This window comes from Poecilia latipinna, unplaced genomic scaffold (assembly GCF_001443285.1).
Source record: "Poecilia latipinna isolate Pla-1442-1.1 unplaced genomic scaffold, P_latipinna-1.0 Scaffold1187, whole genome shotgun sequence".
Classification (NCBI taxonomy): Eukaryota; Metazoa; Chordata; class Actinopteri; order Cyprinodontiformes; family Poeciliidae; genus Poecilia; species Poecilia latipinna.
In genome coordinates this window covers 115,976-130,761 of record NW_015113803.1, presented here as the reverse complement: position 1 = coordinate 130,761, position 14,786 = coordinate 115,976, and the positions used below count along the sequence as shown (strand labels likewise).

The window sequence follows — 14,786 nt, the reverse complement described above, 5'->3', positions numbered from 1 at the left end:
ATTCAAGACGTAATTCATTGAACAATTCTTTGAACCTCTCAAAAAAATAAAGGGAACACTCAAATAACACATCCTAGATCTGAATGAATGAAATATTCTCACTGAATACTTTGTCCTGTACAAAGTTGAATGTGCTGACAACAAAATCACACAAAAATCATCAATGGAAATCAAATTTATTAACCAATGGAGGCCTGGATTTGGAGCCACACACAAAATTAAAGTGAAATGTTCCCTTTATTTTTTTGAGCAGTATATATATATATATGACTGAGTCTTGTAATTGTGACTTTGAAAGTTTAAATTATTACATAATGACGCACAGCTTTTAGCTCCATTTGTTAAGTCCTGGAAATAAATGTCTGCAAAGAAAACTGGTCCACTAAAATCTGTAGAAAAATCGTAAATGTGTTTTAAGTTGATTTTGTTGTTATAATTATTTATATTATCCCAATTGAATGTTGGAGTCGAGCAATTTGGGCTCCATTTGTTTACGTAAAGTAGCTTAAATCCAGTGAAGACCTTTCACCGCCACGGTAAAGAAACGAGGTTAGGGCTTTATTATTTCCCACTACTTACTCGCCAGCTGTTCGTGTTTCAGTGAAACTAGTGTCTACCTCAGACCCACTCTTCTTCTTTTGTGCCTCTTTTCAATTAAAAGCCCCCTCCACTTCTCTGCAGACAGACGCGTGCCTGGGAAGTCAGCGGAGCTGGACGAAACCATTTCAAACAGCAGTAGGGGTGAGGATGAGGTTAAAACAAAAGTATATGCACAGATAATTCAAAGTACCTACAATTGTAAAATAAAGCTTATCAAAAATAGTAAAAGGAGATGTTATATTTGTAATAGTCGCTTTGTAAGAACTATTATTTGTTTAAATATGAGTCCGGATGATTCCCCCCCCCCTCGTGGGGAGTGGAGTTGTCCTGCCTGAGCAGATGTCCCAAGCGCTCCTCACATCCAGCCGGAGAGGAGAAAGTCTTTAAAGCTGCTGTGGCTGCAGAGAGGATGCTGTAGAGGAGAACAACACAAACTACCTGGTAGGAAAAAACTATTTTCTGTAGCTTAATAACAAAATCTAAACGGTACGACCGGAAGAATCCATGAAAAGGACGAGGAGGGCAAAGTTTGAGCTCTTTAAGTAGCTTAATGTTAACTAAGGAAATTAAACTGTTGGAAACCGGAGGTATAAGAACTTTTTATATCGGAGAAATAAACTTTCATACAGCGAGCCTGGTTATATTAGACTTTTAACAACATGCAATTTGTCTAAATGAAGGCCAACAGTCGTAATTTACATTTTATAGCCATTTTTAACTCTACAGAGTGGATTGCAATCGCTAGAAGTCAATATAATGTCTCCTCTTAGTATATTAGCACTTAGGATCTAAACAGGATTCCATTACTTGTTGTGTATTTATGTTGACTTTTGATTATTTTAAACGCTGAGTATTGAATCAGCACTTTTTTTGTATTAATATTTATATTAAAACATCAGTTTTAACACTTTTTCGGGTAATTTGTTCAGAAAGGCAGAAAACATATAATACAACAGCCTTGGAATACATATTTACAACAGTGCATTATGTAGAAAATGATTGTGCATTTTGTGGTATCCGCACAAAAACAGAGCAAACTATTAAAAGTGTGCAAAAACTTTAAGAAACAAGGTTGCGCAGCTATTAGTCAATAAATTAGATGCACCCAAGTTATTTCTCATTCCATCCTACTCATCTTGTTTGTATAATCTACGCCCATCGAAGGATTTATTTATTTATTTATTTTAATCCTGCTTGGAACAGTTGAATCAGCCAAAAGCAATAAAAATAAAACAGGGTGGTCAAATTGTGCTGTAAATAAATGTGAGTTAGTCACTGTTTGCTGTCTGCCGAATGAAATTTGGATGTTTTCACTCTCTAGGACTCCTGTGGAGCAACAGGCGGTTTTGTTTGTGCCTGTTTGTCTCCTCAGCAGCAGAATAAACAAGATCTCCTCTATTCCACATGTTAACAGACGGGAAGTATTGTCCCCCAACACCTCTGTGCTGTTATTACTGCCACTGGAGCGCCCTGCCTCTTTTTGTCTTTATGTTTTTGTGACTGCTGAGCTGTAACTCCATCCGACTGGTGACCTGAAGTGGCCGCTCTGTCCAAGGCCTCAGAAAGGACGCTGGCCTAGAGGGACAGCGTTCGATCCGTCAGCCTCTGGAGAACAATGACTCCAGTCTCTTATTGGTTGTTGTCGTTGGGTTGTGACAGAGGTCTGGAGAGCATAAGGCCATCGGTGACTGGGAGGAGGCTGGCACGGTGCTTAATTATTACTGCTGTTGGCTGCTCACAGGAACAGTTTGTGAATTTCTTGTCTTTACGGCCTCCTTGCTGTCTCTTCCTTTCGTAATTCAACACCTCTTCCATTCTCTCTGCCGCTCCCCCACGTCCATGCACTTCTCTCCTCCAGCGGCCCGTGCTTCGTTCGCATGGAGCTGGATCCCCTGTGTTTTTTTTTTTGTTTTTTTTTTTTTGCTGGATGGATTTTGGCTTTCCGTCAGGCTGAAATAAAAGTGAGCTGTAAAGTCGTTTGGGTTTTCTCGCATAGTATCAGCATTCAGCAGGAAAATCTTAATTATAGGGTTCCAGCAGGGCCCGGATCTGGTTTCATGCGAGCCTCGCTGCTTCCTCAGTTGAGACTGGTCCCCGTTGGTAATTCCAGGCCCGACCACAGTGGTAATGAGCAGAGCGGTGGTGGCTGCAATCCAGCGGCCCGCAGCTCCGAGGGGCTCATGGGAAAGGGCGGTGTGGGAAGTCTGGGAGACAGTAAGTGCGCATCGCGATGTCTTGTCATAAACATCAACTTCCGTGGATGTTACGCCGTCGCGGGCCAGTGAACTGTGAGGACGGGGCTTGCTTTCATCCGTCCACGTGTTTACAGATCATCATCATCAGCGAAGACGGCACCGTCCCACCAATTAAGATGTTTGTGACTCCATCAGTGGGGTCTGCAGGGTGGAGGCACTGCTATCACCAGGATCCCAACTAGGTTTTTTTTTTTGTTTTGTTTTTTGGCTCTGACTGCCCAAACTATTTCAACACTCCTGCAGCTTCAGGTTCCTACAAACTCTATGACAAATCAGCATTTTGGCAATACGATGCAACTCCATCCCCAAACCCATCCTCCCACTCAGCCACTCGCTCGCTCAGCCCAGACCCTCCAACCACAAACTCTTGTGAAACTCTTCAGACACTTATGAGGTGTAAGTGGGGTAAATCCCACACTACCCAGCCTGTGGCTTGATTCGTGTTGACGTCTTCAGCTTTTGAGATTGCTGCAACATGGAGCCATGTGTCTGCGAGAGCAACATCCCCCGCCCCCCCCTCCCCCCCAAAAAAAATCCCCACGCCTAAAACTCCACACAGCTCTCCTTCCCAACGAGCCTGAGCTGTCAGCAGATACTGCGGCGGCAGCAGATTTCCGAGGGCCCCGGTCGGCTGATACGGGTCTTTTGTTGCCGAGTTGTTTTACTGACTCAAGCTGCCGAGCATTTGCCTCATTGTGATCGCCGGCTGCGTCAGTTCACATGAGCTGCCGTAATGAATGGGTCGGAGCAGTGGGACGCACAATAATATCCTGTCACAGAGGATCCTGATTCACACGGGCTATGAGTCTTCGTCATAGCTACAGGAAAGGGCCTGATATCAATCTCCAAACACAGCAGTTCAGACAGGAGCTGGGGATTAGACACTGAAGCTTCAGCGACAGTCTGCATGCTGTCTGACTTTATGTCAGCCCTCCTCCCATCCTGTACCTCTGACGACTGGAGGGTTTGTTTACTTGATATTAACACAGAGGCTGCTTTGTGCTCGATATTAATAGGAAAACAAGAGTCATGCTTTAAAACAGGGCCAACCCAAGACTTTTCGAGGCCCTGAGCTCAGAATGATTTGGGGCCCTCTTCCTGTTGAGCCCATTAGTAAACCACCAAAGATCTTCTAACGTTGTTTCATTGTCCATTTACTCCCCTAGTTTCGTGGTTTAATCGTAAGCCGACAATTCAATTTTCCAAATCACAAAATTTGTTTTCACTATGCTTAAAAATAGCCACTTGGCATTTTCTATAAAAAAAAAAAACAACTAATGTTGTAGTGACAAGTTTAATTCTCTGGCTTTAATTCTTTTGGTTTTGTGCAGCCTTTTCAGACGCGGTGGAGGAGGAACGTCAAGTCATTGTGTTTACAAACGCAGAACACCATCAGTAGTTTGAGATGTTTTGCAAACTGTGAACATAAAATGTCATAATTGCTCAGGCTTTGAAGCATAATGCTGCCAGCACTGTTTAAAACTTGGATCAAGTTTTAAAGAAGAATTTTGTAGGATTCCTAAATAGTTTTAAGAAATGTCACAAATCTTTGTGGCAAACTTGTCCTTGACAGATTTTTAAGCCCCCTTCTGGCTTGGGGCTCCAGATTATCCTAAAACTTTACTTATTCTTTGGGCTGAAGCTACTTTGAAACATGCTTATGTTTAGCTTTATTAAGTCATTTGAATATCTTAACTTGGTGGGTTCAAAATTTGTCATCCGCCCCCACTTGGGGTCACGATTCAGAAAGTCTTCAAAGCTTAAATTTGAAAGTGATACATTGAGATGAAAGTGATACATTGGCTGCCATTACTTAACTAACTCTGTGGAAATCAGGGTCACAACCTCCTCCCCAGTGACTTATGAGGATGAAAAGCTGAAAGGTTTGGGAACTACAGGTTTAAAAGAAAAATTAAAAAAAACATGAAGAGTACATTTTCTCTCTGATCCCTTCAAATCCTCCTGTAATTCTTTCAGCTCTACAGAAAAATATCTTGTTCTTCCCATTTTTCTCTGGTTGTTGCCTCGCTCAGCAGCCTCTCCTTGCTGAGTACCAGTCACATGCTCTCTGAGGAGCGGCGATGCAGCCGAGCAGGATGTGAACAGCAGCTCCGCAGAGTGTTTGGGTGAAACGGAGAAGCTTCGCGCCGTGCAGGGATCTTGTGATGAGATGCTGCCTCATCGAGGACATTCTTCCACTTCAAAGCCCCCCAGAGGATTCTGGGGACACTGGTTGAATAGACACCGAGGGAGGGGTGCAGAGAGGGGGAACAGGTGCAGAAAGGGAGGGGGCCGGGGCTGGTGGGGGTGGGGGCACTCCCGCTGCCATCTGCTTTCCGTTTTGGTTTTGAGGTTCTTTAAACGCCCCGCGATACGACTCGCGCTGACACGCTCCCCTGGCCAGTCGCCCCGTGCCCCGTAACCATGGCGCCACGATTCAGATTGACCCCTGCACATGTGCCGAGTCAGCCACGGGGGTCTGCATCTTTTGTGACCGGCCATGGGAGAGAAAATGAAGAGGAGGGGGAGGTGGGAGACGGAGACAAGGGCGTAAAAAGAACACCCGCCAGTCATTCACTTTTGTTAAGTGAAGCAGCAGAGGGAGGAGATTTGAAGCCATGTGGCAGGAAAACGCAGGAAGATTCTCTTAAGTGAGCCATCCTATTTTTCTCTCAACTCATTTCGCTTTGCTTATCTCAACAGGTGATCAACTTGAGAACTGACAGCCAAGATGACAGCCATTGAGAGCAAAGAAGAGATCAGCGACACAGACAGTGGGATTATCTTGCACTCTGGTAAGGACAACACCAAAGAGGAATCCAATATCAGAACAGTTCACACTTCATTGTTCACATGATTAAATCAGGATAAAGTCACTGCTGCTTGGGAATCGACGTTTTCACATCGTGTCAAATGGAAACTACAATAGTCTTATTTTATAGTGCAAGTTAAGGTAGCATAGAAGTGTAGAGTAGAAGGAGAAGGACGCATGGTTTTTAACATCTTTATTCACAAACTAGTGTGAACAGAACGACTCATGGTTTGGGATGGGCATTCTTTACTCAAATATCTCTAATTAAAATCGAGTGCAACTAGTTAGTAAAAACAGTCCACCTGTGTGTCACTTAATCTCAGTTAAAAGAAAAACAACAAAAAAATCAGCTGTTCTGTGAACGCCTTGGGTTTTCTGGAAAACATTATTGAACAAACAGCATCATGAAAACCAAGAAACACCTCTGGAAATGGGTTTACCGGCGCCCTCCGAGCTAAGATGTGTTTGTAATTGCTGCAGGCCCAGACAGCCCCACCTCTCCGTTGAAGGACCCGACCACTCACACCAGAGTCCTGAAACTGAAGCATCAGTCTCTGGAAGAGCGTCTGGAGCTCTGCCTGCTGGAGCTTCGAAAACTCTGCATCAGGGAGGCGGTAAGTGACCCCCTGGAAACTCAGGAGATAGTTCAATGTTTTAGCTAACATTCTCTCTAAACAGTCACATCATATTTAACTTCTTATCGTGAGACTTATTCTTGTCCCGTCGTCGGATGTCCTGCTTTGCCTCCACAGGAACTGACTGGCTCAGTCCCCTCAGACTTTCCTCTGCTGCCCGATGAGAAGCCGCCTCGGGTCAGGAGGAGGATTGGAGCGTCTTTCAAGCTGGACGAAGGTCTGATCCGTCAGAACCAGCAGGTACCAAACGCCACCTCGCCGGTCCTTGCTGTGGATGGAGCAGGGGGGGGGGGTGAAATAAGTTTCCATGTTTCGCTTTGTCCCAGGATCCAGAGTTGCAAGCTCTGGAAACCGACTTGGCAGTCCAGCGGCAGATTTACGAGGCGGCCCGAAAACTCTCCCTCGAAGAGAACCTCAGCAAACCACAGAAGAAGAGCCGGCTCCAGCAGTGCAAAAGGGAAGAGAAGAAAGTGAAGGATCTGCAGGAGGCCGTTTTCCAGCACAGGATCAAGAGCGAGTGCAACTCACCGTGCATCTCCATCTCAAGCAGCCCGAGTAAAGGTGAGTGACGCCGCTGCCCCCCGGAGGACGAGCCGCGCAATGCAGGGAGTGTGACGAAGATGTGTCATCTTCTCTGCAGATACGTCTGATGACAGCTCCCTTTCTGATGTGGTGGCTCTGGATGATGGTGAGTTTTACACATCTGTTACCGAGGTAACACCACACTGTAAAACAGACTCTGAAGTAAACAGAATATGATGCACTGGTACGTCATCATACCTTTTTTTTTTTATATATAAATTTCCTTTTTAGACTGTAAGATATAAACATTTTCTTTGTTGTTTCTTGCTGTTCTCTCCAGATGTAGATTCGTCTTGCCCACTCTCACCTCCAGCGTTGGACACCTCAGAGTCAGACCCCCTGCAGTCGCCTCATCAGTCTCCAGGCCCGCCTGCTGTGGAGCACGAACGCTCCCCAATCCAGAACTCCCCGTGGAAAGAATCCAGTCTGGATCAGCCCTACCAGAGATCGACAAAACCTCAAACACCTAGCAGAAGCAGGTCCAGGTAAGAGAGGTCTGAGACAAATTGAGACGTACCGATTCAGCGTCTTCAGGGTTTTTAAAGTTAGTCTTTAAAGGACGTTGGAGCAAAAACAACGTCCCGCTTTACACTGTGGACACTCCTACATGTTTGTGATTTTTTTTTTTTAACAGCATGCGTTGTCTTTCTGAGTGCTTTTGTTCCTGCTTTATTGTGTGCAGTAGTCCAGCAGGAGCTCCGGTGTCTGCTGAGAGCTGCAGGATTCCTCTGACTCAGTTCGTCAGGAACTCTGCTTTACGAAACAACCATTCCACCAGCGCCCCCTCCACTCCAGAGCTGCTCGTACGCCGACAGTACTCCCAGTCCTTCAGGTGAACAGACCGTTCATGTCCAAAGTAACACTCACAGAGCCTAACAACATGTGCACCGCAGCAGCCTCCTGTAGTACGCTTTATATTTGAGTAATGCGTAAAAAGCATTCTTACAAGTCAGAATTAAATTGATAATGAAGTCTGAGATGTTCATATGTTTTAACTTTTAATGCCTGGACAGGTTTTGCAGACGTAGGGTTCATTGGAATGGATTTTTTTGTGAATAGCCTCAAATCTCACGAAGGAGAAATTTTAAAAAGACATTCCCGGTTCCACATTTAATGTGATGTGAATACAGGATACACAAAAAGCAGTTTCTGCCATTTCCTTCACAAAGCCTGTGTCTCTGTAATGGATGTCATTTTATGGCTGTGTTAGGAAGTGTACACATAGTTAGGTAGATGTTAGAAGATTTATCTCCAAAATCAGAGAAGTGCAGCTGTAATCGGCGGAAGAGAGAAAGTCAGCTTTTGTTGCTGAATGAAAAGCCGAGTAGATGAACAAAGTTTTATCTTTTAATCTTTTTTTTTTGTCATCATTTATGAAAACGGAACATTTTCAGCTAGATCAGAAGTAAAAGAACTCAAAGCCAAGTGATAAAAGCCATGAATTTCCTCTTTAACGTGTCGTCAAACAGGAAGTCAGCTGGTTTGAGGAACACGCTCAGACTAAACCGACAACCGAATAATAAAAAAAAAAAGATGCTCGGAAAAATGTGTTGCCATATTTGTTATGCCGGTACTTTTACAGCCACTGATTGTCTTATGTCTCCACAGACTTCCCAAAAAGAAACTGACTGTCGACATGGAACGGCTCGGCTCGGAGAGCTGCCGCGGCCGGGTCCGCCCGCCTCTGCAGCGGTGCGGCCCAGAAACCGTGGCGCGCTCTCCGGAGTTCTCCCCTCCACGGCCGTACCAGTGCAGCTCAGAGGACAGCAGCTCAGAGCACTCCTCATCCTCCTTCATCTGCTCTCCTGGAAGGGACAGACCCACCGATATTCCCAAGCTCTGCCCACCGCCTTACGGATTCCACTTCGGAGCACAGACGAAGGAGCTGTCCTGTTTCCGCGGCCTCCACAACAGCCCCAGACAGGTCAGACCCACGCCAGGAAATGGGCCTCTGTCGCCTCGAGACTCGGACACGGGGAAGAGCTTCCCGACCGCGACTCCAGGGGCTCACAATCTGCAAAGAGGAACTCCGTGCCAGAGGAGCATCCTGAAGCCCCCCCCACCGTACACCAGGCTGGTCCGAACCCCTTCGCTGAAAGACTACCCGAACCACGCCGTCAGGCTGCTGCCCCGGGAGATCGTGTCAGAGGAGCTGAAGTCCTGGCACCAGAGGAATCAGCTGCAGAAGTTCTGGCCGGGCTGCGGAGAACATCAGAGCGTCATGAGCCCGACCTCTCCTCACCTGCCCCCCTTTGAACAGGTCGGTACTGAACAAACACTGGTACCGTTAACATCTGTGTGGCTGACAGGGATAAGTAGCCATGCATTGCGTCTGCAGAGCTAAAAATCTCAGTTTTGTAATTATAAGGAAATTGGTACATACCCGCACTAAATTTAATGAGTTTAGTTTTGCATAAATGAGCCGTTTATGGCCTAGATTTATGCTCCTTTTCTGGGTCTATAAAGTAGCAACAGCTATTAAATTTGAATTGGATTTTTAATTATTCATTAAAAAGTAAGGCACCTTTAATACCTATGCAAAAGAAATTTGACAAAGTAATTTAATGTCTTGAAATTGACCTGTCTCTTTAAGAAGCTCCTACTTTTTCTGTCACTCCACCTTCAGCACATCATCACAACTATGCTTTTCATTATGCCATTTACAACCGAATGAGAAGTAGTCTGTATGATGAACTCAGCAGGTGCACAGTTCCACCAGGTGTTTGCTAATTGTTGCTGCCGCTAGTCTGGAGGAGCCGGGTGCTGAAGGTGCGAGGGAGGGGTTCTCTGTGACAAAGAAACTTTACTGGAGGACACAGCCTCCCTGATTATCTTCCCAACAACCCTGACCAGCTTCCCTGTCCCGGCTGAATAAAAACATTCCCACAGCATGACTCTGCCACTACCATGTTTCACTGTGGGTGTCATGTATTCAGGATGGTGGGGTGTGTTCACACATAGTGTTTAGCATGTTAGCCAAGTAACTGTGTCTACTTGGCTTGTAGTAAACTGCACAGTTTGCTGCACTTCCAGAAATGTCACACAGATAACGTTAACAGATTCTCCCACCTGGGTGTGACGTATAATTATCCATCTGCTTGGGTTCATCCATCACATAAGATCCTCTAAAACTACGACGTGGTGGCGAAATTAGAAAATCGCAAAAGCGTGGCGCATGAACATCTGTATCGTGTCATGACATGATAAATGAAACGACGTATAGCTTCTGCTGAGTGTGTGTCACTGATGTGATGGCCTTTTCCTCAGGGTTCGGGTAACCTGGTCCTCCAGAGAGCCGCAGACGGGACTCCAGTCCAGTGGTTTGTGGCCGAGGACGCTGAAATCGTGAGCCAGGTGTAACCTGCACCTGTCCAGCTCGTTCCCGTTTATTTATCTCTGTATTTATTGAGACTTTAGACTCTCTGTGAGATTGTTGACATGGTGCAGAAAAGGTGGGCCTGTTGGTACCAGTATGGTAATTATTTATAATTTAACGTAAGGTGGAACGCCAGCTTTATTTATTTTAGGTCGTCTCTTATTAGACTGTAGCTAAAGCGAGGCTCATGCAATCTTAAAAGATTTGTTAAATGGACCACAATTTTTTTTTTTCCCCTTTGTGGCTGGCACACATTTTTATACACAAACGTCACCTCCTGTAGCCGTCTTATAGGTTTTCACATTAATATAATTTGACTATATTTATTTAAGTTTTTCCCTTGCAAAATAGATTTATAACAATTTTGAGACCTTATTAGACCTACCCAAATTTTTTATTTTTATGACTTGCTGACACCTTTTACAGTGGTTTGATGAATGTTTTAACTGCAGTATGCCGTGCTCTTACTAACCGCATGATTGTGTGAGTGTTGAGAATTTTTTTTTTTGTATATTTATAATAAAACATTTAAAAACAAGTGATGGATAATGGCTTTATTCTGGAAGCTAAATCCTTGAAGAGAATGAGGGTGGAGTATTCCAAAGTTTTTACGGGTCATGGCTCAGCCTCTCCTTCGTGAATCTTCCACATGATGCAAGTCAGCATTACGACGCAGAAAAGCACAAACAGGTTGGTGCAGATCCGCGCCCATCGGCAGCGGTGCAGCTGGACCAGCAGAGGATCCTGCCTACATGGAGACCCATACCTGAAGGAGGCAGACGCTCATTGTTTGTCCACACAAAACAGTCACTATGACTTATTAATTTATTGTTTTTTTTTTTTTTTAAAAGTAATGTCGCATTTACTTACGTGCCAATGGAGATTTGTCTCTGGATAGTTGCCGTTTTTCTTTCCTTTCCTTTGGTTAGTGCAGCTGCTTTGGCTTTCTGTCTTTGTCGCAGAGAGTCCAGAGAGAGGCTGCAGCAAAGCCACAAAGGCTTGCTATTAAAATGACGTAATGTTTGCTCAAGTTACGCGAAAATAACCACAAAAACCCTTACTACCTATTTGCCCCTTTTATGGACAAGAAGTGAACCAGTTAAAAAAACAAGTAAACCAGATGTCCATCTGGGATAAAAGGTTGTATGTAAAGTGAAATATTACAATAACTTAAGTTCAAGTATACTTAATTGGAATAATTACAAAAATAAAAAGATTGTGAAAAGCCTTAAATGTAACTTTAATTGCAGTAGTGTAATCCCACACTGTAAAAACAAATCCAAACTTTAGTTTAAAATTCGCCGGGACAAAATAAAAAATTCCGTTAAGATTTATTTTAAATATTCATGCCAGAATTACAGTTACACCAAACAATTCTTAGAAAAAAAATACAACAGTTTTATTATTGCCATGCTTCACCTTTTTTAGCTGCTCAGTGTGTTTAATCAGTAATACAAGTACTGATATTAATTTTAAGTAGAGCAGATGTTTGTTGATATTAATAAATTGGGAAATGGAACCAATATGCAAAAGCAAATTAGAAGCTCTTTGGTATCATTAAAAAAAAACATTTTTAAAATAACTTCTCTAGAGAATTTTTTACTTTCTAGAGCAGGGGAAGTGGGCATCATTCATAAGAAAAATTAAACTACAACCTCTAATAAGGTCATTGAGGCTACTGAGAGAATCCCATACTTTCTGTTGTGCGTATTTGAAGGAATCATTTCCTCTGTCGGATGGCTCTCTGGGCTGGGAGCAGAAAGGTCCACAAGACAATCTCCTGGTGGATCTGGGTTTGGTTGTCTGAAAACAAAACTTGTTAAAAGAAAATTGAAAACATGTGGTCCAGATAAAAGCAGAACGTTTATTTCACACTGCACCTTTCATTCAAGAGGTGGCTGTCCTCTTGGGTAAACACAGAACTACAGGCATCTAAGCTCAGGGATGGAGACAGGTGTGGAGGAGAGTTTTTCTTCCAGGAGGAGGTCCTCTTCCTTGAATCTCGCTTCTTCTTCTCCTGTTTGGAAGGACATTATGCCAATTATGGCGGCAAGACTTTAGGAGAGTTCACCAAGGAAACCTTCTCACCAGATTTGGGCTGGAAATGATTGATGCGCTGACTCTCCTTCGTAAGACACTCTGGAAAAAAACAGACAAAACTGGAGTAAGAAGGCGGGATGTTATTAGGAGATCCATTCTTCTGCATGATGAAACCTGCATACCTGATTAGAGTTTCTCCTCTTCCTGTCCTCCTGTCTTTCTGGTTCTGCTGTAAGAGAACCAGAAGTGTTTAGACAGCATCAAAACACTCGTGGATGAACCGAGACTCCAACAAACCTGGGATGGTTCTGGGATGATTGCTGTGTCTGCAGGAGCTCAGCTGCTGCTGCTGCTGCTGACTGTTTTTGGCTTCTTCCAACTCTGCTAAATGTCTGTCATGACGCCTCCTCAGACTCTCCACGTGAGCCACCATGAGCTCCACAGCACGACTCACCCGAGCCTCCTATGAAAATAAACCACAAGTTACAACAATTTGAAGCTATGAGGGAGCAAAGATTTTATCTCTCTAGATAAATCACTTAAAAACTAATGATCTTAAACCCCAATAAATCAGTGAAGGAGATTCACATTATATTGTTTCTTTAAACAATATAATGTTTAAAGAACATTATATTGTTCTTTAAACAATATAAAGAATTGTTTATATTCTTTATAAACAATAAAGAATATACACTTTATAGTTTAAATAAATAAACAATATTTATTGTTTATTTATAATTATAATTATATAATTACTATATAATTATATAATTATTATATAATTATTATATAATTATAATTATAATGTTTAATTATAATTAAACATTATAATGTTTAATTATAAACATTATATTGTTTATAATGTTTAAACATTATAAACAATATAATGTTTAAAGAAACATATTTCAGGTGAGCAGACAGGTGAATAATTCGCGTTTTACATCTATTTGCGTATTTCCTTTTAGGTCTCAACTGCTTCTAGAAATAATGCAAGTGCTTAAAAAAAATGACTACCCGGGCATTTTCTGGCAATAAGTTAATGTTTTTTTGTTTGTTTGTTTGTTTGTTTTGCCGTCTGGAAAATTAGCCGTTTCAAAAACCTCTCGATTATTAAGTTGCAACTGCCAGGCACAGCCCGTTACCTAGCAACTCCAGTCGAGTTGAGCCACTCGCCTAGCAACTCTAGCAGAGGCTAACCTAGCAACCCTAGTTTTACTGATGTACAATGAAAAGACAAGAATTTTGTTGTTGACTTATTATTGCTGCGTTCTGATGGTTGAGGAGACGCTACGTCTTCTGTTTCAGGGTCAAAGATGTACGGTTGCATCCATTTACACCATTTTCACTTGTGTAAAATGTAAGGGTTGAAATGGAGGGGGTGGCCAGCAGCAGCTTATACGGATTTAAAGAGACAGGAGGCCCCAAAACATCTCATTCTGAAGGGAGCTCAAAACAGGCAAGAATCATCATCTGTCCCCTTTCATGCTGTTTAACAGTAATAAACATAACCTTCATGTACCTGGTGGACGGCACCGAGCACCTCGGCTGTACTGGAGATCCGCTCTACTGTCCCTCCGAGGATGTCCAGAGAAAGCTCCAGCCTCTGCAGGATGCTACTGCGTTTACTGTCCAAACACAGCCCCTTCAATGTCTGAAAACACACACAATCACGTCTACTTCCTCTGACCCAAACTCCAACCTTCCAACAGAACGAGCCTAAACATGCAGTATGAGCGACAACAAAGTGGTTTAGACCAAAGCATATTCATGAGTTAGAATGCCCTAGTCAAAGTTCAGACCTAAATCCAACTGAGAATCTGTGGCAACACTGTATAGTTAATGATCCCAGAGGTTCACCATTTATTCTGACTGAGTTTGAGGCATTTCTGTTCAGAAATATGGGCAAAAGTTTACAAATGCATGCTTGGTTCAACTTCACAACGAGCCTCTACATCCTGTTGGCATTTCAAAACACCACTGAAATTTGTGGCTGTGAAGTAAAGAAAAACTCCAAGAGGTGTGAGCATTTTTGCAAGTCATTTTAGAATACTGCGAGCATCTCGATCACATCCACACAGTGCACCTCCAGGGTCTCCCTGCCTCGGCTGAGCTCCAGGTGGATGTTCTCCTCGGCCAGGTTGCGTGCGTGCTCCTCCGACTGCAGCCTCTGTTTCAGGGTGTACTGATCGCAGCGGAAGGCCAGGGCGATCTGAGAGAAGGCCGTCTGGGCACATAAACAGCTTTCAGTCCTCAGGTGGAAATTTGGAATACGGTTGATTTTTTATTTTATTTTTTTTTATGTATTTAACACTAAGAAACTTAATACACACAAATCAAATTCAGGTTGATGAAGATGTTAAATAACTTGTTTGTAAAAGTTTTACCTCCAAGTCCTTTTCTGTCATGTCCACACTGTTTAAAAAAAAAAAAAAAAAAAAAAAAAAAAAGAAAGAAAAGTTTTAAAAAAGGTTAAAAAATATTTTTTA

General features: G+C 43.2%; 2 protein-coding genes across 3 annotated transcripts in view; one reads left to right on the top strand and one right to left on the bottom strand.

Moving 5' to 3' along the window:
- The first annotated feature begins 933 nt into the window (after nucleotides 1-933).
- inavaa (innate immunity activator a) lies at nucleotides 934-10,608 on the top strand. Its single transcript, XM_015053599.1, has 10 exons — nucleotides 934-1,041; nucleotides 5,559-5,650; nucleotides 6,148-6,281; nucleotides 6,420-6,542; nucleotides 6,629-6,863; nucleotides 6,943-6,990; nucleotides 7,165-7,369; nucleotides 7,567-7,716; nucleotides 8,493-9,144; nucleotides 10,152-10,608. Exons 2-10 carry the CDS (start codon nucleotides 5,587-5,589, stop codon nucleotides 10,242-10,244), a joined length of 1,704 nt encoding a protein of 567 aa, XP_014909085.1. The 5' UTR covers nucleotides 934-1,041; nucleotides 5,559-5,586; the 3' UTR covers nucleotides 10,245-10,608.
- Nucleotides 10,609-10,799: 191 nt separating this feature from the next.
- LOC106960479 (lymphoid-restricted membrane protein) overlaps nucleotides 10,800-14,786 on the bottom strand; it is a 9,300-nt gene continuing 5,313 nt past the window's right edge. Inside the window, exons 5-14 of one of the 2 annotated variants that reach the window (XM_015053600.1) lie at nucleotides 14,685-14,712; nucleotides 14,384-14,524; nucleotides 13,820-13,951; nucleotides 12,598-12,763; nucleotides 12,483-12,529; nucleotides 12,349-12,399; nucleotides 12,141-12,277; nucleotides 11,956-12,063; nucleotides 11,131-11,238; nucleotides 10,800-11,026 (exon numbers count right to left, since the gene is read on the bottom strand). In XM_015053600.1, coding sequence (XP_014909086.1) covers nucleotides 10,876-11,026; nucleotides 11,131-11,238; nucleotides 11,956-12,063; nucleotides 12,141-12,277; nucleotides 12,349-12,399; nucleotides 12,483-12,529; nucleotides 12,598-12,763; nucleotides 13,820-13,951; nucleotides 14,384-14,524; nucleotides 14,685-14,712 — 1,069 coding nt within the window. In that variant the 3' untranslated portion in view covers nucleotides 10,800-10,875. The remainder of the gene's footprint in view (nucleotides 11,027-11,130; nucleotides 11,239-11,955; nucleotides 12,064-12,140; nucleotides 12,278-12,348; nucleotides 12,400-12,482; nucleotides 12,530-12,597; nucleotides 12,764-13,819; nucleotides 13,952-14,383; nucleotides 14,525-14,684; nucleotides 14,713-14,786) is intronic. The other variant, XM_015053601.1, reaches the window with a different exon arrangement.